This window comes from Schistocerca gregaria, chromosome 1 (assembly GCF_023897955.1).
Source record: "Schistocerca gregaria isolate iqSchGreg1 chromosome 1, iqSchGreg1.2, whole genome shotgun sequence".
Classification (NCBI taxonomy): Eukaryota; Metazoa; Arthropoda; class Insecta; order Orthoptera; family Acrididae; genus Schistocerca; species Schistocerca gregaria.
In genome coordinates, this window is record NC_064920.1 from 628,191,642 (window position 1) to 628,219,619 (window position 27,978).

Consider the following 27,978-nt stretch of genomic DNA (forward strand, 5'->3'; position numbering starts at 1 on the left):
CAGCCACATCCGCCAGTTCGTTTCCCCTAATACCCACATGCCCCGGCACCCAGCAGAAAGAAACCTCCTTCCCCTGCCATTGCAGGTGGAGTAGGGCATCATGGATGTTCTGGACGACCGTATCCGCTGGGTACAAGTGTTGAATGGTCTGAAGGGCACTCAGGGAGTCAGAACAGATGAGGAACTTAATACTGGGAACACATCTCATCTGCTCCAATGCCCGCAATATTGCAAACAATTCGGCATCGAGGATGGTAAACACCGCAGGAAGCCGTAACTTGACGACTTCATCAGGGAAAACAACAGCACAACCAACAGTGTCCCCCTGTTTAGAGCCATCTGTGAATACAGGTACATGGTCCGGATGCTGGTTTAAAATATCGTAAAATAAGGAGGTAAAAACAAACGCCGGAGTGCAGTTCCTCCGGTTCTCCGATAAGTCTAAAAGGATGCTGGGCCTCTGGAGCAACCAGGGAGGCAGGCGAGTAAAACCTTGTCGTTGGGGGGCCACACGCTCCACACCAAGGGACTCAAGCAAATGCTTGGCACGAATCCCAAATGGTTTTGTTGCCCCGGGACAACTGGAAAAGAGACGTTCCATAGGCGGTCGGGCAACGGTAGGGTACGCAGGGGAGGTAGGACAGGCAAGGAAATGACACACCCGTCGCACCATGAGGAGTTTCCGCCGGATGGCGAGCGGCGGTTCCCCTGCCTCAGCACACAGGCTGGGGATGGGACTGGTACGGAAGGCACCAGTGGCCAGCCTGATACCCTCATGGTGTACTGCGTCAAGGATCTTTAGATACGAAGGCCTTGCTGACCCATACACGGTGCAAGCATAGTCTAGACGCGATCGGACGAAAGCCCTATAAAACTGCAGCAGACGCGCCCGATCTGCTCCCCAGGACCGATGGCTCAGACACTTCAAAATATTCAGTGCCTTCAGGGCCCGCACCTTGAGGTCTTTAAGGTGAGGCAACCACGACAACTTGGAATCAAAAGTGAGGCCCAGGAACCTCACAGTGTCTCTAAAAGGAAGAACGGTGTCCCTCAGACGCAATTCAGGGGAGGTAAAAAGATGCCGAGAACGATTAAAATGAACACACACAGATTTGTCTGCAGAAAAGGTAAAACCCGTCTTTGCAGTCCATGCCTCTAAGCGCTTTATCGTAAGCTGTAACTGCCGACTAGCACTGACAAGACTGGAGGAAGAACAGAAAACAGCAAAATCGTCCACAAACAAGGAGCATTGGGCAGGACTCCGGATGGTGGACGTGATACTGTTAATAGCAACGGCAAAGAGGGTGACACTTAAAACGCTGCCCTGAGGAACACCATTCTCCTGCACATACAAATCCGATAGCACATTACCAACCCGATACCGAAAGAGGCGGTGAGAAAGAAAGGACCGAATGAAGATGGGGAGACAGCCACGAAAGCCCCACTCATGGAGTTGATTGAGGATAAGGCGGCGCCAAGTAGTGTCATACGCCTTATTAATGTCAAAGAAGACCCCTAGACAATGCTGGTTACGTAGAAAGGCCTGCTGGATGGCGGCCTCAAGCAGGGTCAAGTTGTCTAGAGTGGAACGACATCTCCGAAAGCCACACTGAGAGGGGCTAAGGAGCTGCCTGGTCTCGAGCAGCCAAACCAGGCGGCGGTTGACCATGCGTTCCAACGTCTTCCCAACACAGCTCGTCAAGGCAATACTCCGATAACTACTGGGATGCGTTCGGTCCTTCCCTGGTTTGAGGAGGGGAATCAAAATTGCCTCCCTCCACGAGTCAGGGTACGTGCCAGATAACCATATCATATTGAAACAGTTCAGGAGAACTTCCTTGGACGGCAGCGACAGGTGCCGCAGCATGCTGTACCGGATTTGATCATGACCAGGCGCAGTATCATGAGCCACAGACAGCGCAGAATCCAGTTCCCACATTGTGAAGGGGCAGTTATAGGGTTCAGAATTTAGAGACCGGAAGTCCAAGTGACCCCTTTCGACGGCAGTGCGGTAGCGGCAGAAATCTGGATCACAGTTAATAGTGGCGGTAGATTCCGCAAAATGCATGGCCAGTGTCTGGGCAATGTCTCTCGGCGCCGTGAGGAGACATCCCTGATGCAGCAATGCCGTGACAGGTAGCTGGCTGAGTTTCCCGGAAATCCTCCTGATGGCTTCCCATACTTTCGTAGAACTAGTGGAACGAGAGATGGAATTCAAGAACGATTGCCATGACCGTCGTTTGCTCTCTTTAATCACTCGCCGCGCTCTGGCTCTTGCCACCCGAAAGGCCGCAAGATTGTCAGCTGAGGGACGGCACTTGAAGCGGCGCAGTGCTGCACGGCGGGCGCGGATGGCTGAGTGGCACTCAGTGGTCCACCAAGGGACAGGACGCCTCTTGGGATGACCGGATGATCGTGGGATTGACAATTCAGCAGCATGAGAGATCACGGCTGCAACATGGTCTACCCATTCGTGGACGCTGGCACGGTGTTCCAAAATAGCCAGTTGGCTGAAAAGTGTCCAGTCAGCTCTGCAAAGGTGCCACCGGGGCGGCACTGGTAATGCCACAGCCCCATCCAGGAGGCGAATCCAGAGGGGGAAGTGGTCACTAGAATGGAGGTCAGCTGCAGCCTCCCACAGAGCAGAATCCGCGAGTGCTGGAGAGCAAAAGGAAAGGTCAATAGCCAATGACGATCCGGAAGCAGTACAGAAATGAGTGGGAGCACCAGAGTTGAGGAGGCACAGTTCTTCAGACATCATGACGCTTTCCAGAATGCGACCCCTGGGGCAAGTAGTCGGAGAGCCCCATAAGACATTATGAGCGTTGAAGTCCCCCAGAAGAAGAAATGGGCGAGGGAGTTGGCTAATAAGGTCCGTGAGAGCCTCAGAGTCTATCGCATCCGGAGGTGGTAAATAAACAGAACATACTGTGAGCCTCCGACCCACAAGAATGTCAACTGCAACTGCTTGCAAGTCGGTGACGAGAGGGAGCTCAGATGAGGGGTGCACATCACGGACAAAAACCGCAACACCACCCTTTGCCCTTTGCCCCGTCAGATCATCTTTTCGATATGCGGTATAGCCGCGTAAAGAAGGAGAATCAGTGGCCCGAAAATGTGTCTCTTGGATACATAAGCACAAGGGGCACTCTCGTATGAGGAGTTGTAATTCGGCCACATGCGTCCTGAAACCATTCAGGTTCCACTGTAATATGGGAGCCAGTGATCAGGGTGGCTGAACTTTCACCCTGCCTCTGTGCTTTGGAGGAGAGACCGTACTGGCCGGAGATTTATTCCTGGGGCGAGAAGATCGCCCCCGGTCGACATCAATGTCCATAAGATCCGATGACGACCCACGGGAGATGTCAGACAGTACGATGGCATCATCATCGGACCGACGCTGACTAGTCTCCTCAGGTGGCAGAACCTTCATCTTCTGAGGCTTTGTCTTGGGGGGCGTGGAATGCAGAGCCTTGTCAACAGTTGGAGGTTGACTCGCCTGGGCAGAAGGCGCCATATGGGGGGAGGCTGGAAGTACCTCAATGTCAGCAACCACGGCCTTGTCCGATGTAGCGGGGAGAGCCACAGATTGCAAAACAACCGCAGCAGCACAAGTGCACTGGCAAGCGCAGGTTTTAGTGCTAACACTAGCAACCTCCGTTTGTGTAGCAACAGTGGCCAGTTGTACCGGTTTTTTGAGAGCGGAAGCGAAAGATGTGGAAAACACAGGAGGTTGCATGGCCTTAAAGATCTTCTTGGCCTCACCATAGGGGATGCGCTTAGATGTTTTAATCTCCTGTACCTTCCGCTCTTCGAGATAGATGGGGCAGATCCGGCTCCAGACAGGGTGACTCCCAGAGCAATTCACGCACTTCACAGGCGATGAACAATCGGCTCCGTCATGGGCAGGCTGACCACATTTACCACACGTGGCTATCCCATTGCACCCCAACGTAGTATGCCCAAAGCGCTGACATTTAAAACAGCGCATTGGGTTGGGGAAATATGGCCGTACGGACAAACGTAAGAACCCCGCTTTAACATGCTCCGGGAGTCTCGGGCAACTGAATGTGAGAATAAACGAGTCAGATTTGACGAGGTCCCCATTGACTCGTTTCATAATGTGCTGCACGTCAACAATTCCTTCGTCAGCCCACTCAGATTTTAGCACGTCTATGGGGATATCCACCAAGTCCCTACACATCACAACACCCTTACTATAGTTCAAAGTGGAGTGGAGCTCGGTCTCGACAGCGTACTCTCCTAGACAATTTGCTTTCCGAAGGGCAGCGACTTGACGGGAACTAGAAGTTTCAACTAACAGAGTCCCACTGCGCAGTCGCTTTACAGATTTCAGTGTTCCTGCAATTCCCTCAAGACCCTTGTGGATGTAAAAGGGAGAAACCCTCTCAAAGCTACCCTCCTTCCTTTTAATAATCAAAAACACATTCTCATTATCAGCATGTGCTCCATTACTACATTCTGTTAAATCTCTAGCAACACCAGGCGCTGGAGGACTCGCAGCGCGTAGCCGCTTTTTCGATTGGGTGTGTTTTCCTACCAGCGGCCCACCCAAGCCACTGGTAGGGGGAAATGTAGAGGTCGAAGGGTCCATTGTGGTCCCACGAGCAGCTAGGGAACTAAAAGTCCGCTCAGACAGAGCCCCGCGTGCCTGAGTAAGCCTTATACAACTGGGGTGCGGCAGGTGCCCCAGAGGTTGCCCGCTTGCGACTGTTCCACCCCAACAGCCATGCATCTTCTAGGCGCGGAGCACACCGAAAGATTGAGGGGTTTTTATAGAGGTTGGCCTTCCTCGCAATCCAGGCGGTCAAGCCAAGATTACCATTCCCCGCAGCACACAACATTTCACCGCCGCGCCGTACGGTGGTCGCTGAAGCATGTTCGGGGGTTACGGTGACAGGAGACTGGCGGCGCTGACCAGTCCCCAGCTAAGAACCCCGGGGTCGCCAAGCCCGTACTCAGCAAGTGAATGCTGAGCCCCTGGGGGCCATTACTTTGGATGATGTGCATACAATATCTCCTCCCCCCCCCCCCCCCCCCCCTTGGTGCATGACAAGAGGTAATTGAAGCTCTGGTGAAGGATGTGGTTGAGCTTTCCTGGGTCAGGATGACAATGAATATTCAGAGGAGTGCTGGTTTTTAACTGATTAACATATTTACTGATGTCAGAGGAGGAGGTGGCACAAGAGAATGTTTATTGGAGAGTTGGATAGGATATTGTCATAAAGGTCCTGGTAAGGTTATTGATATATTTCAACAACTTCTGCTTTCCACTGCAGATGTGGCACCCACAGAGGGTGAGGCTGTAGGAAAAAAGACTTTTTGACATTGACGGAGTGACAGCTGTCAAAGTGGTGACACAGTTGCTGGTTGGTGTGCTTGATATGAACAGATGGGTTTGTGGAACCATCTGAGAGTTGGAAATCGACAAAATAAGTGAATTTGGAAATAGGTGTTTAGGTTATGGACAAAAGGAGAAAGGCTGTCCACTTCATGATCATGCCATCAATGAATCTGAATCACATCAGTTAAACCATGTAAAAGATTCTACTTCCTTAATTCGTTCTCTGCAGTGGAAATATTTCTTTTCCATTCAAACCCTCAAGCCCCCCCTCCACCCCCCCCCCCACCCCCCAACCCCAAAGCAAAACTCCCAATAGAACAATATAAGCTTGTTTGAAACAGTTCTGCAGTTCCAACTTCCCTCCAAATATGATCATCTTCCCCTACCAACCAGTCAGCCCTTGGTAATTTTTAATTAATTCTTCATTTCTAACCTGGCCTCATCTTTGTTTCCTAAATCCCTTCCCAACGAATCTTTTTTTTTAAGGTGCTCAACTACTAAGGTCATTAGTGCCCAGTCAAAAACATTAGTGCACTAATAGCGTAGAAAAATGCAAGGGGACAACATCAGAAAGTACTTCCTAAGACGCAGAGAAACAAAATAAAAGAGTTAGATCGTTTGGGACACGTCCGTCAGTATAATAAAACGAAGGACAGGAGCAGCTGCTAGAGCGTCATCAGCTAAAAGTTCCTGTAAGGTAGACGCCAGACACAGGACAGGAGAGTGAATAAAACGGGGACAGGACAATACAACATGGCGCACCATCAATGGATGACCACAGGGGTCACCAGACAACAGATAGCGGTGGCTAAATCGGCAACGCCCAACTTCAACCTGGTCAAAATGACCTCCTCTCTCCTCATGGCACAATGATGAAGCGCGCCGACAAAGAACCCCACTAACATCAGCTGATGGGACACAAAAGGAAGCTGTCCGAGGCAAGAGGACAGCAACCTTGGCCGCAGCGTCAGCAGCTTTGTTCCCAGGCACACCAACGTGGCTAGGAATCCACAAAAAAAGGACACGTGTGCCAGTATCAGCTAGCGACTGAAGGGACCACTGAATTTGTTGCACGAGAGGGTGGTCCGAATATGGGTCATGGAGACTCTGAATGGCACTCAAAAAACCAGAGCAGATGGCATAGGGAGAATGACGATGGCGGCGGATATACTGAACAGCCTGATAGAGAGCAAAAAGCTCAGCTGTAAAGCTTGAACACTGGTCGGGCATCTCATCTCCAACGACAAAGGCATATCTGATGCCAGCAGTAATCTTGGAGCCACCCTTGTAAATAAAGACATTATTAGTGAGCCTTGAACGAAGTTCGACAAACCCAGAGCGGTATATCTAATCTGCGGTCCTCTCCTTTGGGAGCGAGCTGAGTTCAAGATGAACGCGAACCAGAGTCTGGAGCCAAGGTGGCATCGGGCTCTCACCCACTCTAAAAGTCGTAGGGAGGGTAAAATCAAGTTGCTGAAGCAGGCAACAAAAGCGAACTCCAGGAGGTAACAGGGCAGAGACATACAGCCCATATTGCCGGTCGAGAGAGTCATCAAACAAGGAGAAATATGACAGGTGGTCGGGTATTGACATCAGTCGGCAAGCGTACCAACAAAGCAACATATCGCACTGGTAGTTAAGCGGTAATTCGTCAGCTTCGACATACAGACACTCAACAGGGCTGGTGTAGAACGCTCCAGTCAGTAGACGAAACCCCCGATGGTGGATAGAGTTTAGATGGCATAAGATGGACAGCTGGGCAGAAGAGTAGATAAAGCTCCCATAATCCAGCTTTGATCGGACAATGGACCGATATAAGCGAAGCAGGAGCATTCGATCTGCTCCCCCTGATGTACTGCTGAGAACACGGAGAACATTTAGGGAACGGGTACAATGAGCAGCCAAGTAAGACATGTGGAGACCAGCCAAGTTTCCTCTCAAATGTAAGACCTAAAATTTTTGTTGTCTCCATGAATGGGAGAGCAACGGGACCAAGCTGTAAGGAAGGTGGAAGAAACTGTTTGTAGTGCCAGAAGTTCATACAGACAGTTTTCTCACCAGAAAAACGGAAACCATTGGCGACACTCCATGAATATATACGGTCAAGACAACGCTGAAGACAGCGGTCCAGGAGATATGTTCTCTGAGTGCTGCAGTAGATCGTAAAGCCATTCACAAAAAGGGAGCCTGAAGCATCAGCTGGAAGGCAATCCATTATTGGATTGATAGCTATGGCAAAAAGGGCCACACTCAAAACAGAGCGCTGGGGCACCCCGTTCTCCTGGTGAAAGGCATCTGACAAAACAGAACCCACACGTACCCTGAACATTCGATCCATTAAAAATGCATTAATAAAAAGAGGAAGGCGACCGCGAAGGCCCCAAGTATGCATGGTGCGGAGAATGCCCGCCCTCCAACAAGAGTCGTAAGCCTTCCCCAAATCGAAGAACACAGCCACCGTCTGACGCTTACGCAAAAAGTTGTTCATAATGATGGTCGACAAGGTAACTAGGTGGTCAACAGCAGAGCGGCGCCTGTGAAAGCAACATTGGACATTGGTAAGGAGGTGTCGAGATTCAAGGAGCCAAACTAATCAAGAATTTACCAAGCACTCCATCAACTTGCAGACGCAGCTGGTAAGAGAGATGGAGTGATAACTTGAAGGAAGGCATTTGTCCTTTCCTGGTTTGGGTATGGGAACAACAATTGCTTCACGCCAGCGTGTGACAACCTGACCTTCAGTCCAGATGCGATTATAGGCACGAAGAAGAAAGCCTTTACCTGCAGGAGAAAGGTTCTTCAGCATCTGAATATGGATACCATCGGGCCCCAGAGCAGAGGATCGGGACTGGGCGAGTGCACTTTGAAGTTCCCGCATGATGAAGGTGGCATTGTAACTTTCACGATTCAAAGGCTGGAAAGAAGGTGGCCGTGCCTCCTCCACTAGTTTTCAGGGGAGGAAGGCAGAGTGGTAATGGACAGAGCTCCAAAAACTCCGCAAAAAAGTGGCCGAAGGCATTTGATACATCCTCAGGATCCACAAGGACTTCATTCGCTACAGTCAGGCCAGAAATCGGGGAGTGGACCTTGGTGCCAGATAGCCGGCGCAGGCCACCCCAGACAACCGAAGAAGGAGTAAAACTGTTGAATGAGCTGGTGAAAGCCACCCAGCAAGCCTTTTTGCTTTCTTTGATAAAACGACATTGTGCATGGAGTTGTTTGTAACTGATACAGTTTCCCAACGTAGGGTGGCGTCGGAAGGTGCGTTAAGCACGTTGTCGAGCAGGAATAGCGTCGCTGCATGCCATAGTCCACCAGGGGACTGGGACTCGACGGGGAGAAGAGGAAGTACAAGGGATGGAACATTCAGCAGCAGTGAGAATAACTTCCGTGAAGCATGCGACCTGACTATCGCAGCCGGAGAAGTCTTTGATCATGGAAGGTTGCCAGGGATGTGAAAAGCCCCCAGTCGGCTTTGAAGATGTTCCAGCTAGTGGAACGTGGAGAAGGGGTGTGATGCAGTAGATGGATTACGCAGAGGAAATGGTTGCTCGAGTATGTGTCAGACAGAGCATACCACTCGAACTGATGTGCAAGTTGGATAGTGGATAATGAGAGGTTCAAGTAGGAATAGGTATGCGTTGCATCCGAAAGGAAGGTAGGTGCACCGGTATTTAAGCAGACTAGATTGAGTTGGTTGAAAAGGTCTGCCAAGAGGGAGCCTCTCGGGCAGGATGCTGGAGAACCCCAAAGGGGATGGTGGGCATTAAAGTCTCCAATCAACAAAAATGTTGAAGAGAGCTGAGCAATCAGTTGTATCATGTCTGCCCTAGTAAAGGCAGACGATGATGGAGTGTAAACAGTACAAATGGAAAATGTGAAAGTGGGAAGAGCAATTCGGACGGCAACTGCCTGCAGATCCGTGTGCAATGTGATTGGATTGTAGTAGACATCATCCCAAACCAGCAACATGACCCTTCCATGAGCCAGAATACCTGCCACATGGGGTAGGTCAAAACGCATGGAGGCATAGTGTGCCAGGTCAATACGATTGGATGGGCATAACTTCGTTTCTTGGAGACCTACAAGTGGGCAGTGCATTCGAAGGAGCAATTTTAGTTCCTCTTGGTTGGACCAAATGCCGCGAGTATTCCATTGAAGAAGTGCCATTATGAAAATGAAAAGAAAAAGGAGAAACAAGAAAGGGTCACCTCGATGGCCGCTGAGGGCCTGGCTTCGAAGGAGCACTGCTGCAATCGATAGGTGGTGAATCATGGTCCATCAACTCAACAACTGCGTCTGCCACCTTCCTGAGCTGGTCAGGAGGGGCAGCTTCCTCCGCCGGTGAAAGGCCAGATGCTCAGCTACCAGTGGTGCAGCCTGGCGAAACTGAAGATGGCCGGGGACAGCAACCGCTGGGTGGCGCAGGAGAAGATATGCGCCTCGGTGGAGATGGAGAACTCTTTTTACTATGAGCCTTCTTTGAAGAATTACGTTTTGTCGAAAGAACAGTTGATGGCTGTTAAGTTCAGGTACGCAAGAAATCTTTGCGTGTCAGTTCTTTTTCTGAAGGTCCGAGCATCTGATTTAGAGGTCCTCATCTTAGTAGTAGCAGATGATGATTGAGTCTTAGGGTTGGTGGGAGGAAGTGGAGACGTTGATCGGACGATCTTAGCACTGGCCGATCTGACGACCGAATCGCTAAATGTTAGATTGCATGTCTGTGTAGCGACCTCCCTGGTGGGCTGAGGAGAGGCGAGAACGGTACTGTATTTCCCTGCCGGAAGAACAGTGGGCTTTCTGCTATTGAATAACTTGTGAGCAGCGAAGGTCGACACATCCTCTTTCACTCGAATTTCCTGTATACTTTTCTCATTTTTGTAGACGGGGCAGTCGCGAGAGGAGGCAGCATGGTCGCCCATACAGTTGACGCAACGAGGGGACGGGGGAGGACAGTCACCCTCATGGGCATCCCTGCCACAGGTAGCACATTTAGCCGCACTTGAACAAGACTGTGGGGTATGGTTCACCGCTGACATTGGTAACAACTTGTAGGGCTGGGTACATACGGCCGAACAGAAATGATCTCATAACCCGCTTTAATTCATGAAGGCAATTGCACATTGCCGAATGTCAGGAATATGATTCGGGTCAATATGAGGTCCTTGTCGACCCTTTTCATGACCCGATCAGAGAGGAAAGACAGAATCTCCTCATCAGTTAGCCCGTCGAATGACCTAGTACACACCACGCCATGCGACGAATTCGAGGTGCGGTGGGCCTCCACCCGTACAGGGATTGTGTGTAAGAGAGTGGCTCGAAGTAATTTTTGGGCCTGGAAGGCACTCTGTCTCCAACAGCAAGGTACCGTTGCGCAACCGATACAAGATTTCACTGGTCCTGCAATCACATCTACACCCTTTTAAATGATGAAAGGGTTAACTGTTGAGAAATCGTAACCATCAGATCGTGTGACAACAAGAAACTTCGGTGCTGGTGGTAGAATTTTCGGAACAGGAGTTTCATCTAGCTTTCTTTTTCGGGCAAAAGACAGGGAAGAAGAAGAAGAAGAAGAAGAAGAAGAAGAGAAATCCATTGCGGATGAATCCCACCATGACTGCCAGCATCTCCGATGGTGCTCTCCTTCCTTGTGGGGGCCCTTTCAGAGGGCACTCCCGCCTTAGGTGATTGTCCACACCTCAAGTCACACCTCCCGAGAAGCAGACGAAGGGACCAATCGGCACGTTTGGAAGATAACAGCTCAGGCAATCACCCTCCCTGGGCCTGGCCTTTACCAGGGGGAACGTGCGTGCCTTACTTGTCCACCCAGGGTGGGGAATTACGCGTTACCCTGTCACCGGCTATGTGTGAACATGTGGGTCGGCCTTCAGACACGCACAGGGAGGAAAGAAGAGAGGAAAGAGAGAGAGGGATAGAAGACAGAATCTCAAACAGCTAAACTGAGAATGAGACACGGAAAAGAAGACAAGGAGAAGAGGGCAAGGAGAAAGAAGCAGAGATAGAAGTAAGGGCATGAAAGCAAGGAGAAAAGTGAACATAGGGAAAGACCAATAGAGGAAGAAAGCGTGAGGATGGAGAAAAACAAAGGAAACAGGATCCTGGAGTCTTCAAACGTCCGTCTCTGGGGCTCGATACATTACTCCCAAGAAGAGGGATTGTGAAGGGGGGTAAAGGGGGGGGGGGGGGGGGAGGATTGGGGACAAGGAGGGTGGAGGGAGGAGGGATGGGGAAGGGAGGGAGAGGGGGGGGGGGGGGAGGGCAGCCCGGAAAGGAAGGAGAACTGCACTAGCTCGGGGCCCAGTGCTTTCCACGCATGTATCCACAAAAGAGTTGTGGACCCCTTGGGGGCCAATGAATCAGACATTACTACTTTGAAACACACAGCTATCCATAACCTGAAAACTAATCCGCATCTTATCCTTCCTGCAGACAATGGCTTCACCACAGTGATCACGAATCTTAGTGACTGCATGGCTGAGGGTATCTGACAACTCAACGTCTCTGCATACAAACCTTATGATTCCATCCCAGAAGTAGAACATGAGCTCCAGCTGCTTCTCGAGGCCTTAAGACCTTCCCAGCACCTTAACCCATCTTCTTTCTCATATCAACCCCCGCACTCCTCCTCCTGAGACTAAACCAACCACTTCTTTCCTAATCCTCATAACCAACCACATCCTGACCCACAATTATTCCACTTTCGAAGCCTGAAACTATACACAAATCTTTGATACTACCAAGAATACTCAAATAGCACAGTCCTATGCCAGCTTATTTATGGAACACATGGAATAATCCTTCCAAACCAGTCAGCTCCCAAAACTCCTTGCCTGAGTCAGATTCACTCGTGAAATTTTCATAACCTGGAGTGACAATAAGGACATCCTTTGTTCATTCTTCCATAACCTCAACACCTACACCTTATCAATTTAACGACACACCTTCCTGTAGGTGAATTGGAGTAAGAGGATTCCTGACAGCTGGCAGTGCAGTTACCAGCTTTCAGCAGTGAAGTGCAAACTGCCGCAGGCGAACATAATAGCCAGCTATAGGGCTCCAGCAACACTGAGGCATTAACATAGAGATGTTTAGAAAATCGCGTAACATGACTGGCTGCAGCAGGCATGTGGAGCCGCAACGCCCAGCCCACTGCATCTGTCAGGGGTCATCTTACGATGACTTGACTAGAGGCGTCTTTAGTGAAGACGTTGATTTTCATTTCTCAGGTAGCTCCAGAAATACATCTGTTCATGTCAAGTGCACCAACCACCAACAGTACCTCCATTCTGACAACTGTCACCCGTTCTGTGTCAAAAAGTCTCTTCCTCACAGCCTCGCCACCCAAGAATATTGCATCTGCAGTGGAAAGCAGTAGTTGTTGAAATATACTGATAACCTTACCAGAGAGTCTTTACTGACAGACAATATCCTGTCCAGTTCATCCAGAAACACATCTCCCATACCAAACCAGTTAACCAGCATTCCTCTGATCACTCAGTATCACCATAGCTTTGAAAAGTTCTACCACATTCTTCAGCAGGACTTCAATTACATCTCATCATGCCCGAAGATGATGGATATCTTATCACCACCCAAAGTTGTGTTCTGCCATGCACTCAACCTACAGAATATCTTTGTCCATCCCTATTATAATTCTGCTCCCAATCCTGCATCCCGTGTGTCATTCTCTTGTGATCAGCCTGGGTGCAAGCTCTGTCCCATAAAAACAACAACAATGTGTTATTAATCAGCTATGCTGCAGTTACTGTACAGCATTCTATGTGTGTAAGACAAGTAACCAACCGTCTATTCACTTGAGGGGCCAACGCCAAACTGTGGCGAACCACGAACTTTACCATCCATTTGTCGAACATGTTGCATACCATAACAGAGATGACTTCTACAGCTGCTTCAGTATGTGAGCTATCTGGATACTCTGCTGCAGCACAAGTTTCTCTGAACTATGCAGATGGGAATTCTCTCTCCAGCATATCTTACTCTCTTGCAATCCCCCTGGCCTAAACCCGTTTCTCACTGCCCTACCTCTTCCCTTCTCTCTTCTGTTCACACCACTCCTTCCCCACCCAGCTCAATGTACTGCCTTCTCCCACCACTTCCCCACCACCCATGTGTGGATTCATTCTCTCTCTCTCTCTCTCTCTCTCTCTCTCTCTCTCTCTCTCTCTCTCTCTCTCCCCCCCCCCCCCCCCCCCCGACTGGTTCCAGCAACCTCCCCCTTTATCTCAAATCTCCCTGTCGCCATCTTTCTTTCCTACCCCATTTTCTTTTCTCTCTCTCTCTTATATACTGCACCCTGTGAACCCTTTCGTTTTGTTGCACAGCAGCTGAGCCATATGTCAAAAGACCTGCCTTCACTATCTTGCTACTTTCTTCTATACCCCCTTCTCACCTCCATCAGACAAGGCAACTGCTTTTGATAATCAATAATAACTCTTCCACATCATGGGAATGTGTATTTGGATGTCTGTCTGGTTGTGTGTGTGAATGTGTATACTTTTTCTAGAAGTAACGCAAGAGGTTGATGGGTAGTGTGAATCTTTTTTCCTGTTACATGTGTCTATGCTCCACAAATCAGACCATTGTAGGTGGGTGAATAACTCTGCCTTATTTTACGTATTGTTTCATCCTGCAATTTCCATTAATGTTGTTCCTTACATTATTTATGTTAATTGTTAACTACTTTTTTAAATGGTAAACTGCAGAGTGCCTATATAGTACTCTATAACTTTATTTTAACTTCAGTTTTTTGAATCAGCCTGCAAACCATGTGAAACTTTGATACAACTGACAATGCAAATTGCAACAAAATAAAATTTATTTCAGTATGTTTCCACTGGAATACCACCATGAAATTTCGCCCTCACATTATGAAATAGTGTATGTAACACTTTCTTTCCAAAGGCAATTGATTATTAAGAATTTTAAAAAGTTTGGTTTGTTAAAATTTAGCATGTTCATAAATATATTGAAGCAGTGCATATATTTAAAGTTTATAAGAAACTGAAAAAAATGGTGCATATTTTAATATTTAAGTCAAATAGTTTTTGAGATATGGTCATTTCTTGGTTTCAAAGTTGCCTAATTTTATAAACATTAAAAATTAATATCTCAAAAACAAAATGACCAAAAAATATTTAATTTCGTATCTTATCTTAGTTGGCAGGAAGAATAAAATGACAATAAATTTGACAATTCTAAAACATCAAGGTTCAAACATATTATTTTTCTTGTTGATTTCATAGGGCATGACCCCTATAATTTGTTAAAATATATGGACTCTGGGACATAATTTCAGTTGACACTAATGCTCATGTTAAACAGATATCTACTGTTGTCATATCTGAAGGCTGTCTGTGACACTAATGGTAGGAGCCTGTAGAAGAACTGTGGCTCAGGCTCAAAAGAAAAGTTGACCTTGCACTGGACAGATATTTACCTAGGAGAACAGGAGGGAGAAGATTAGTGTGTAGTGACCAGAGACAAGCACAAGCTCGAATTAGGGAAGAAGAGAGAAGGAAATTGGCCGCACCCTTTCAAACCATCCCGTCATTTGCCTGAAGCGATTTAGGCAAACCTAAATTAGGATGCTGGACGCGGGTTTGAATTGTCATCGTCCTGAATGCAGGTCCAGTGTGCCAACCACTGTGCCACCTCAGTTGGTAACAGTTCATTATAGCTTCCTTCCAGGCACTCATTGACTCGTCTGGTGTGCCAATTGAAGATAGCAAAATGAAAGCTGAAGTTTTCAAAGCCGCATTTAAGAAATCATTCATGTAGGAGAATCATGCAAACATATTGTTGTTTTACCGTTGCACAGAGTCCCAAGTGGGCAACATAGTAATAAGCATCCCTTGCATAGAGAAACAATTAATACAGTTGAAAACCAATAAGTCACAAGGTCCAGATGGAAGCCCAATTTGGTTTTACAAAGAGTACTCTATGGCACTGGCCACTTACTTAGCTTGCATTTATAGCAAATCTCTTGTCCAGCACAAAGTGCCAAGCGACTGGAAAAAGTGCAGGTGACTTGTGTATGTAAGAAGGGCAAACTAAAGTACCCAAAACATTACAGATTAATATCCTTAACATTGGTTTACTGCAGAATTCTTGAACATATTCTGAGTTCGAGTATAGTACATTTTCTACAGACCAAAAAGCTTACGTCAACAAATAAGCACCATTTTAGAAAGCACCACTCTTGTGAAACTCAGCTTGATCTCTTCTACTGATATACTGCGGACTATTGATGAAGCATAAGAAGATTATGGTAGGGAAAAAGAATTTTAGGAAAGTGTGGTTCAAACGTAAAGGAGATGACTTATAGGATGCTGATGCAACTTATTCTTAAGTATTGCTTGAGTGTTTTGGATCTGTACCAGGTCAGGTTGAAGGAAGACACTGAATTAATTCAGAGGCGGGATTTGTTGCCGGTACGTTTGAACAACATGCAAGTGTTGCAGATATGCTTCCGAAACTCAAATGAAAATCGGTGGAGAGAAGGTGGCATTCTTTTCGAGGAACAGTGTTGAGAAAATTTAAAGAATCGCTATTTGAAGCTGACTACAGTACAATCCTACCGCTGCCAACGTACATATCACACAAGGACCATGACGACAAGATACAAGAAATTAGGACTCGCACAGGGGCACATAGACAGTCATTTTTCACTGGCCTTATCTGCAAGGGGAACATGAAAGGAAATGACTAATAGTGTTACAGGGTACACTCTGCCACACACAGTGTGTTGGCTTGTGTAGTATGTCTGTAGATGTAGAAAGAATGGTACATTCTTGTTGCGCACTTGTGGCTGGTAAGCTTGACTATTCCAAGGGACATATAAAGATTTTCAACAATGTACAGCGTGCACTTCATTGTTGACAGCTGTCTGATCTAGTTAGTGTGTTGACTGCGACTGAAAATGGAGAAAACAGTTTTGTGCTGTTACTGAACATTTTCATTTGAAGATTTTGACTGTCGCACAAATCAAAACAGAATTGGATGAAGTTCATGTGGCCTTTGCACCATCATTGAAGACCATTTACTTTTGGATTAATGACTTTAAACAAGGTTGGACAAGCACCTAAGACTAAGGGTGCTCTGGCTGTCCAATTGAGGTCATCACAAAGGAATCTATTGACAAAATCCAAGGTGTTTTAAGCGAAGTCCACATAATAAAATTTCATGATGTTGCTGGGACTGTCGGCATCCCAACTGAGTGAGTGCAAATATCTTGCATGTAGAATTAGTATTGGAGAAGCTGTGTCTGAGTTGTGTGCCCTGATTGCTCATAGTCGACCAAAAGCGTATTCGGCAAAACATCTCACCACACTGTCTGGTAGTGTTTAATTGCAGACTGCTAGACTTTCTGCGCCAGTTTGTGGCTTTTGATGAAACCTGGATCCATCATTATGCAACAGGGTCAAAGTGGTGGTCAAAACAACGGACAAAGGTTGGTGAAAGTGCACTGAAGAAGGCAACGACCATTTTGACAGCTGGTAAAGCGATGGCCATTGTTTTTTGGGATTCCCAAGGAATAACCCTCATAGATTACTTGGAAAAAGGCAGAACCATAACTGCACCGTTTTCTGCTTCATTGTTGGATCGCGTGAAACTTGTCTCGGCTGAAAAAAGACGAGGTTGGCACATACAGGATAATGCACCACCTCTCACATCAGCGACAACAATGGCGAAAATGCATGATTTGGGCTTTGAATTGGTTTCTCATCCACCCTGTTTACGAGACTCAGATATAGTCCCAAGTAACTTCTTCCTCTTCTCTATGAAACCTTGGCTTCTGGGAAGAAATTTAAATCAAATGAGGGAGTGATAGTTGCAGTCAAAGAGTATGTTGCAGAGTCTGACAGAATGTATTTTTCCGATGGCATAAAAAAGCCGAAGGATTACTGGACCAAGTATATATCTATCAAAGGAGACTTATATCGAGAAGTAAGGTGATTTGTTTACAAAACATTTTAATTGGTTTTTAGCAGATTTATCAATAACTCTCATTCCTTAAACAAAAGAATTCTGCCCAATAGCTGCACACACACACACACACACACACACACACACACACACACACACACACCACACACACACACACACACACACACACACACTACAAGTGGGTAGTGCAAGTGATTCAGGAAACTGCCATTTAATATCTTTCACATGCAGCCACTGTTGGAGCCTAAAACACGTTCAGAGCACAAAAGTAAGCATGCATCCTGAACACAATTATATCCTCTACGCCAACCAGCATATATTCCAAAAACAATTATCATGCGAAACTCAATAGGTTCTTTTCTCGCCTGACATCTGGAAAGCCATGGATCAAGGCAGTCAGGTAGATGCAGTATTTCTTGACATCTGATAAGCATTTACTCGATATCACAACAACGCTTATAGTGGGAAGTATGATTGTGTGGGGGTATCGAGTGAACTTGTGGATTGATTGGAATTAATAGCAGGACACAGCAGGCATACCCCAGAAATTTGTGTTGACAATATTAATAGCAACCTCAGACTTTTCACACAGATGAGCTATCTATAAAAGCCATGCAAATATTCAATCAAATCTGGATTTCAATGTGGCAGAAGGAATGGAAACTTGCTTAAGTTTTCAGAAAAATGAAACTGTGCACATCACAAAAAAAAAAGAGGAAACATGTTACCCTATGGCTACAACATTGACAATTCACAATTGGAATCAGCCAACTTGTATGAATACTTGGGTGTAACAATTTGTAGGGGTATGAAATAAATTGATCATATAGGCCCACTCATAGGTAAAGCAGCTGATAGGCTTCGGTTCACTGGTAGGATGCTAAGAAAATGCTATCAGTCAAATAAGGAGATTGCTTACAAATCACTTGTGCAACATATCCTAGAATATTGCTCTAAAGTGTGTGGAGCCCATATTATATAATTAAGTAGGACTAATGGGCAACACAAATGTATGCTTAAAAAAGAGGCAACACAAATGGTCAAAGGTTTGTCTGACCAATGGGAAAGTGTCACAGACGCGCTGAAATACCTGAAAAAGTTTCATGGGACAGTTTTTGTCTAACAAAGTTTCAAGAATTGGGTAGGAGTGAGGAATCTAGGAATATGCTTCAACCACCAAATGGATAGTAAAACATATTTAAACTAATTGCAGCACTAACAAAGGCATTTATGCAATCATTCTTCCCAAGCTCCATATGTGAATGGAACTGGAAGAAATCCTAATAAGTGGTAAAATGAGAGTAACTTTGCCATGTACATTACAATATTTTGCAGAATATAAATGTATTTGCAAGAACTGAGCCTATATAAATTTAATATATTGAGCATTAATACACAGAGAAATCTATTACTGTTCGATTATTCTACTGATAAAAAACCACAGTAAACTGTAACAACTGCAATGTATGTATAAATAATGCTGCAGGGTGACTAAAAACGGAATGACAACACGAACATAGTCATAGGAAAATACCAAGCTTAGATTCAATGCAAGAATTTTAAGGAATTGGTTTACAAAACGCTGTTTGACTGATTCTTTAACATGTCTGCCACACGCACAGAGGTGGACACAGGACAGGTTCATGCGAGACGCTGTGTGACCTCAAGGGGCCAAACACTCCACTAGGCATAACACAGTATATAATGCTGTACTGAGTATTAATTAGTATTTCTTGATTGGGTTGACACCAGTTTACAGAAAATCAGCCACATCTTCTTCAACATTTTGCACTTTACACTGCATTACACAGAACGGAGTGGGTGCCTGAAATGCCAGTGGCAGAAAGTACGGCAGAGGCACTGTGAATCGCACAAGTGCAGTGTTCAAATTTGGGAGTCCAGGAAGAATCAGGCAACATTATCTGCAGTAATTTATAGCTAGCTCAAATTATCTGGGCCTTCCACCACTTTATCCCATTAAATTACATTGTAACAGATTCTACAGTAGTGACAATTAGACAGACCTGTACTTTTTGTGAAAATGTGTTTCTAAAATTTTGAAATGTGACCATCAAAAGAGAGACCTCCTGTATGTTGCAATAATTTGTAAAGCCTAATATACACTGCTCTACAAGAATTACGAGCGAGCTAGTCAGTGAAAACGAATGAAAGTGCAGGAGCTTGTGCCACAGGTCACCCAATTGTACACAGAAAGTTGAATGGCACCTGCCATCATCAGGACAGCAAAACTATAGAGGCAAATGGTGCTCACCCCACAATATGAAGCAGTTGAAGGAATGAGAAAAGACTGTGTGTGTGTAAACTGGCAAGCAGTCCTTCAGTACAACATGGGGTCCTTCAGTACAACATTGCCTGGAGCAAACATCTGGACTATTTCACACGCAAAAGAATTATCAGGAATCTGGAAGAAGGACAAAGTGTGATGAACGTAACCCAGAAGTTTCGTGTTACTCATGAACTCATTTCATGTGCACAAGAAGCATTCCAAACCACAGGTAATGCCGCCCAAGGGAGAGGAGGTGGTTAACCGTGGTCAACTACAGCTGCAGATTATCACTACAGCATGCAACAGGCAAGGCACACTGAAACCCATGTCAAACAGCGGGTACACACTGGAAACCATGTCAAACAGCAGGTACAATTGCAACCACATTTAATGAGACTGCAAGGCATGCAATGTCATGCTCCACAGTGGCACAGCTACTACAGGGAGATAGTTTCCTCACCTGATGTCCAGTATGTAGTGTTCTACGAACACCCACACATCAGCACTACCTTTTGCGACGGAGCCAAGAGCACGAGGACTGGCGTCGCAAGTTCTTCTTGGATGGCATCTGATTCAGTATCAGTATTGACTCAATGTAACCTAATATGGCAAGAGGTGGGATCACATAATACGCCCAGGAACATTGTCCAACATGACTTGTTTTGGTGGTCAAGAGGTTATGGTGTGGGGAGGCATAAAGGTTGCATGAGCATACTGACCTCCAAATCTTTGAATGTGCTGTACTCACTGGTCATTGGTATTGTGACACTGCACTCCTCCCCTTGTGCGCTTTTTCAGGGGTGCATTTGCATTCGGTCCTGACCTCATTTTTATGGACAACAATGCGTGATCACATTGAATGAACAGGTGGAAAAGCTCTTGGAACAAGAGGATATTCGTCAAGTTGACTGGCGTGCCTGTTCCCCCCATCTTAAATTTGCGTTGAGACATACTGCAGTATGCTCACATGCACCAACGAGCACCCAGCAGTTGTCAACCACAGTGCTGGTGGAAGAACAACTCCTTACCAAAACTGTGCCCACCATTGCAGAGCATGCACTGCTGTCCATGGTGTTCACGCACCTTATTACAAACCATGTCCTGCCTTTTGTAATGTCCTTGGGACCTTAAAAAAAGCAGTGATTTCAAAGTAATTGAATAAAAGTGCCACCTCTGTTCCTCTCACTGCATATTTCTTTCAGGTATCTTATTACTACACCCTAGCAATTCATTCTAGGTATGGTCCAAGTTTTATCAAGCTATGTTACCTGCCAGTGACGCATTAGGCAAAATTTACTTTTGTCTTTCAGTTTTGCACACCAGTGTACATGTACTCATAAGAGTTATGTTGAAATTGTTTACTTTTTCTTTTGGGTAAATTAATGGAGGACACACTAATATGACAGAATCTACTTTCAAAAATAATTCAGTCACCAATTATGAGCACAATGCAAGGATCACTTTTAAGTATTAGGGTTCAAAATATCTCTCCGATATCCATTTCTCAGAAAGATGTAGAATTCTATGTCAATGGCCTACATCTAAACAAGGTCCCCCCACATCCCTCTCCAATTTTTTTGAAAATTTTGCAGGATGTATGCATGTATGAGTATTATATAAAGCCATATGTAATTACAGTTTGATAAGTAGTATGGCAGAGCCACTAGCTACGCCCTTGTAAATGCCAGGTTTTCCATATCAGAATGGATATGAATAACTCACCAAGTTTGCATTACTGTTCCTCTGTGTACAGCAGGTTTATAGCATTTTGCTGTCAAAGCAGCTAATAAATCTTGTCATGACAAATTTGGTTCTTGTTTTGACATATCATATCTTATGACAATGACTTTCTGATGCTGGTTTTTCCCTCTTTTCAGCCAACCCCATGCCATAAGCCTGTGCAAGTGGCATCCTGATTACTCAATTACTGAATTATCAAAGACTGAAGTCAATTCAAAAAATGAATTATCAGTTTTGTCTCATTTTCAAAAGTCTTTATCTCACAAGGGTCCCCCTAAGAGTTGACTTTTCTTTGCTGCATTGAAAAGATATTTTGTTTCATGACAGCAAGTTTGTTTTATTTATGAGACAAACCAGTTCAAAGACAATAAAGAAGTTAAAAAACTGCTTTAACTGCTATTATGAACATAGAACGAATGGACTTTTTGAATGCTGTATGCACATTTGAAAAATTATGTAAAATCTTTTAAATTTGTTATTGGTTATCTTTGATTTTCTTAAAATAAAAATTAATTTACTAAGACTTTAAGTTTCAGAAATGTTTATCTGTTCATTTCAATTTTTTGTGTTATTTTGGAATTCATCACAACACTTTTCACCATCTACGAACATGCTAGCTTTTTACATGAATGAATTTGCATTTTACATTTAAATATCAAAAACGAAATCAAGTGCAAGTTGAAATCAAACAGTAACTTCATGGATCTTGAAGGTAACATATGAATACAATGTAGCATAGGTTTTGCAGATAATGCTGCACGACCTCTTACAATATTTAACCTTCTTTCTGAGACACCAAACTACTGCATAATTCCTTTTATATAGTCCAACTCTGAGATGGCAATGCCAAAATCTGCACTTTTTCTAACTGCTTTGACAATTGCATCATTGCTTTCAGTTCTTTAATCAACAGCCAATGATCTAAGCATTTAGTACAGGCCTTACTTGTACTGGGTGTTGGAAAATCTTTTGGATCAAAGACCCCAGCACCAATGGAAATAAGGAAGCCTCCGATTCCACCCATCTGCTTTGACCCACAATGTCACAAATATGGTGGAAACGACCATCCATTACGACTCCAATATGCCCTTATGATGTCATTACACAAACATGACAACACGAAAATACATCAAAAAACCAACACACACACCTTCCACAACAAAAAACAAACCAAACTAACATGACAAGCATGGGAAATTGGGGGGTTTTGGGTGGGGACAAACTATAAACAAATTTAGACACACACACCACCATACCAAACCACACAAAACGACAACCAAAAACTCCTCAAATTCTACTAACTCAACATCCTTTGGAATTGAACACTTCCCTTGACCTGTATAGCTCAACAGCAGTTCCCAATGTCAGAACACCCAAAGCCACAACCACACATTGGAATCAAAAACTTCCCTTCAACTACATACCTACAAACCAACACACGATACCAAATCACCAATACCACAAACCACACAACTCAAAACCACCCCACCAGCCACAACAACACATAACAAACACACTTAAAAAAAGAAATCTCAATCACACTGCAATGCAACAAAATATATCTTCCACAACTAACTCAAAAACCACCACCCCTCCTCACAAACACTACCAACAACTAAACACCCCCCCCCCCCTCCAAGCTGCACGCACCCACACAAACCACACTAACTAACCACATTCAGCCTGTACGTCTTACTAATAGCCCTTAAACCAAACCCGAAAAAAACAATAGCCCTTAGGGACGTTCTTCCGCCAACAGCACTCATCTAAATGAGACTGAAGGTTAGAAGAGTGCCTCTTCCCCCTCCCAAGAACTGACTTAACGGCCCCCCACATCCCCTCTATGGTATTCATACAAGCTCCAGTCTCAATTTTTAAACTCTAAACTGGTTCACTACTAAATGATTGTACCCCCTCTCACCCAACCCCCTATAAGAAGAAAAAGCATCAGAAATTACAGTACAACCCAGTTCTATAGGCTCCTCAATTAACCCCACTAATTCCCCCTTAGTCCGTTCCTTCACAACACTAAAAACTCATTCCGAACACCCCCCCCCCCCCTCCCAATACAACAGCCCCCCCCCCACACACCCGGCCACCAACCACTCCATACTTCCTTTTCCCAAACTGTGACTCGTCCACATCTACCACAACCCCAGGCCCACCCAACTTACCCCTGTACTTAATAAACTCCTAACACATTTCACGATATAACGAAAAACAGTCAAGCACACTCCTCTCTCTCACACCAATCTCATGTGCACAAAAACTGTGAGAGGATTCATAACAAAAGTAGTACGTCAACAGTGCATCTCGTGCATGCCCAACCTAGACTTCTCGAGCCAGGAACCATAAAGTATGGAGCGCCGTAGATTATCATTACGGCACCACCACATATAACCAACCCTGGTCAATGACACCGCAACTTTTGCCAATTTCTTGTCATGACCACAAACAGCACACTTCACAACTGCTGCCAACAAACCAAACAGTTGCAGAAATTTAATCAACTCCATCAAATTCGTCCCCATCTCAGCACGCAAACGCACACTTAATTTTATCAGTCATATCCATACCAAACAAGAGCAGCAACAAATTAATTTACTCAAATTAACATACGACCTACAGCGAACAGGACTACAATAACTTTCACACAACAAAAACTAAATTGTTAACACACTGAAAACAATTCCTCTCCACACACAGGCAAAACCAGAACCACCCTGAACAAGCAGCAACACCAAACTGAACCCAATACACCACACAACACAAAACGCCTAAACACACCACCAGAGGGCACAACAAACAGCAAAAAACATTGACACCTACTAACACGCCACACTCACAAACCAATCTCCGCGCTGTCATGACGTCACACACCACAACAGTCTTACGTCACGGGTCAAAGCCGACAGGCGGGATCGGACACTTCAGTCAACCCGCAGCAACTATGTTATGTGCAATTGATTCTTGAGTTTCACTTGCTTTCTTTTTGCATAACCTCTGGTATCCCTCATTGACATCCACTGAAATTTCACTGGAGAGATTCCAATTGCGGCTAGGCTTGTGCTGACTGATTCTGGTTGATGTACTTCCTCTGCCTCATCTCTTGTGTAGCTGACTTCTGTTGCAAAGGCTTTCTTTTTACTGCAAAGTGTTTTCAAAATATATTTTTAACTTTGCTCTTTGTGGTAGCTTTCAACTGATCAGCTGATTCCAAAGTAACAACCCATAAGCCCTTTTTCACAGAACGGTTCTTTAGGTGACATGCAGAATTATCTGTAACACCGATGTTATACCACATTGAAATGTTGCATTGAACATTGATCAAGTTACCGTATAATTCTAACTCCCACTTTACAATCGTACAAAGAACAATCACATCCAAGAAGATCCTCTTGAGCTACAGTCTTTTGAAAATCAGACAAAAATGATGACTTTAAAACCGACATTAACTTTCAATGACTCAATAATTATTTGAGTGATCAAGATGCCACTTGCAAGCTTTATGATGGTAGTGGTTGATTGTAAATGGAAAAAAAAAGCAGTATCAGAAAGTCATTCTATGATAAGATAAAAGCTGCCAAAATGCGATCTAAATTTATGAGCTACTTTGACAGGAAGGTGTGATAAATCTGAGCAGAACCACTAAGTTTCAGTGTAGGAGTCCCTTTGGACCCTGGTCAACAGTAAATCAAACTTTCATTTATTTATTCATATCTGTCACAACTTGAAAAAACTGGGTTGGCTAGTGGCCCTACCATACTACTTATCGACTGCCCAGCTTTATGTAAAACCTATGTACATCCTGTAAAAATTTCATAAAAAATGCAGAAGATTGAGTGTGAACCATTAGGTCACTCGACAGGAAGTGACCCAGTTTTGTTTTTAGAAGGTGTCAAACTCAAAACCTTGACAAAACAAAGTGGTTTTGGAGCACACTTTCTACCTGTCTATAGCTTGCCTGTGACCACCCTAGTAACCAATTGGTGATTTTAAATTCAGGTTCTTGGATCTAGGTATTTTTGCACACCAGAATAGTAGATAAGAATGCAGTCAAATTTTGTTGGAATTGACAGGGATGAAGTTGAGTGGTACACAGCCACCGAGTACGCAACGATGGTGTAACCAGTGTCACCACTTGGAAGATAAGAAGTACAAACACACAAGAAGCTCATTACCTCAGCTTGTGCACGACAGAACATCAGATTCAACATTCAGACAACACTGCACAGCATAAAGGAATGCTCATAATCCCTGAAGTTAAACATTAGGCCAGCAAAGAATGCTTAAAAGCTCAGACAACGTGAGCACATTCCATCACATATATGAGGAATCACATTCTTGACTGCTGTTAAGCCCTTGCCTTCCATCCTGTCACTCTGAATTAGGCCAAACCACCAGCATCAATGATATCAATGGAGCATCGGCTCTACTCTTTACAAGGATGGCCTACTGAGTACAATAACAAGCCTACAGCCACCGCCAACTTGGAGTACACTGCTAAAAGTCCATGTCTGGCTGTGAAAGGACCTTGAACCCTGCAAGCCTGCCTGTCACACCTGTGACGACCCTAACATGAGGGCCAGGCCATTGTTCCGTGGATGAAGAACCAATCAGCCTGTCTGCAAACTGTTCAATTTGGGAACAGGGTACCTGAGCCGCAACTCGGCAGTATTGAGTATGGCCTTACCAGCTGTATGCTGACACTACCTCTTAGGCTGTCCTTTGTGTCACTGGTGGGTATTCCATCTACACGCCATCTTGACAACTGACAATAATGACATGCAGATTTCTGGGCCTGAGCCTAAAAACAGTTTAAGTCATGAGAGCGCTGAGGCTCCAACACTCGTCCAGAACTATGACAGGCTGTAGCGTCACACTGGCCGCCATATCCTCCTGCTATGTGGCCATAGCACTGACTTCAGGCAATGCCAGGGCCTGCAGCAGCAGATTTATAGTCGGGTGCTGATGTGTATCCTGCATCTTTGTACGATGTGGGCTCAACACACTTGGTGCTAGGCAGCACTAGAAAGAAGACAGTAATTTTAAACCTCTTAGAAATAAATGTTTGCAAACTGAATGTTGTCTCATTAGTACCACAGCACATGAGAAGACACAATCCTACACCAATGTAGAAGGCTGCATCTGGTGGGCTCCTACAGGGTATGTAACAGAAAACGTAGGAAAATGTGTAAGAATTTTAACAAGATCAGGTATGGATAGTTGAAGCAGCTGAAAACAGCTGGCTTTAGAACAGCATTATAGGTTACCTGGACGAAACAGGGGCAGCTACTGAGTGCAAAAATTTGGATTTTGTGGAGATTCTATGGTGAAATGACCAATCTGCTGAGTGTGCTCCTTCAGATCGATACAAAATCTCTTACTGGTGTTCCAGTAGTTGCCATAAGACGGAGATATCATTACCATGGCCTACACTCATGCAGAAAACATAAGACAGTCCACCATACAAAGGCAACTCCCTGTGGTTACTAGAGTAAGGACACACACCCATAGGAAATTAAATTGTCAGAGATTCCCATAAAATTGATTTCATTTGTATGTCTGAACACCATATAAGAAAAAAAATTGAAAATCTGAAAGCAAATGCTTATCAATTACTTACCTACCCATGTGCGTCCAATAAGAATACAGTAGTTGACACATTCATCAAAAAAGGAAAAAAATGCAACAATTTTGAAATCAGTAAACTCTGTGTAGAAGAATGTGCTTGTGAATTAATATTGGTAAATGTAATACTTGTTATTGCCACAGGATACAAGTCCCACTGCATAATTGACAAAAAGAAAAGAAAGAAAGAAAAATCTAGACAAGAAAAGGGGAAAAGAGAAGTTTGCGGGACAACCTGTAGAAGAAGGAATCGTTTGCTAGGACATTCTAAGCCATCAAGGGATCACCAGTTTAGCACTGAAGGAAAGCGTGTGTGTGGAGGGGGGCGGTAAAAATCGTAGAGACCAGGAGATGAACACAGTATCCAGACTCAGAAGGATGTACGTTGCAGTAGTTACTCGGAGATGAAGAGGCTTTCACAGGATAGATTAGCATGGAGAGCTGCATCAAACCAATCTCTCGACTGAAGACCACAACAACAACAGGGCACAATTAAGCAAAACTAATTATTAAACATTTCGGAAAATAACATATGTTCCAAGAAATAAACCAAGTACCATTTTCATTTGCATCCGTTTTTACATATGGTTCAAAATACTTCGATACGTTTGCTGTTCCATTTGTTGCAATGTAGCACGGAATGTACTGCACTTTGTTGTCTGACTTAATTATGTCACTACTAAAATTTATGTGAAAAGCCATATTAACATACACAAAACTACAACTAGCAACTCAATTACAACCACCACACTCGTCACATAACTTTGCCGCTTTAATTCAAAAACCTATATCCCAAACCACAAAGATATGTTTGTGTCACAAGAGAATTAAACTCTTTGTACACAACAAACGGTCCGTATTGCACGAAATTTCTGATTACGTGTGAAGTGTTGATTGAAATACGCGTAATACTACTATGGCAGAAACTCTCAATTACACTGTATAATATGAGAGAAACTAAACAACC

The 27,978-nt window shown here is 44.9% G+C and overlaps 1 protein-coding gene across 3 annotated transcripts in view; it reads right to left on the reverse strand.

Annotated features, from left to right (window-relative positions):
• Window positions 1-27,978, reverse strand: part of LOC126359744 (uncharacterized) — a 227,891-nt gene that overhangs the window by 38,591 nt on the left and 161,322 nt on the right. The window contains exon 1 of one of the 3 annotated variants that reach the window (XM_050007655.1): window positions 27,569-27,835. The exons of the other annotated variants lie outside the window; for them this stretch is intronic. Coding sequence (XP_049863612.1) covers window positions 27,569-27,713 — 145 coding nt within the window. The 5' untranslated portion in view covers window positions 27,714-27,835. Of the gene's footprint in view, window positions 1-27,568; window positions 27,836-27,978 lie in introns of those variants that run through there. 3 annotated transcript variants of the gene reach the window in all.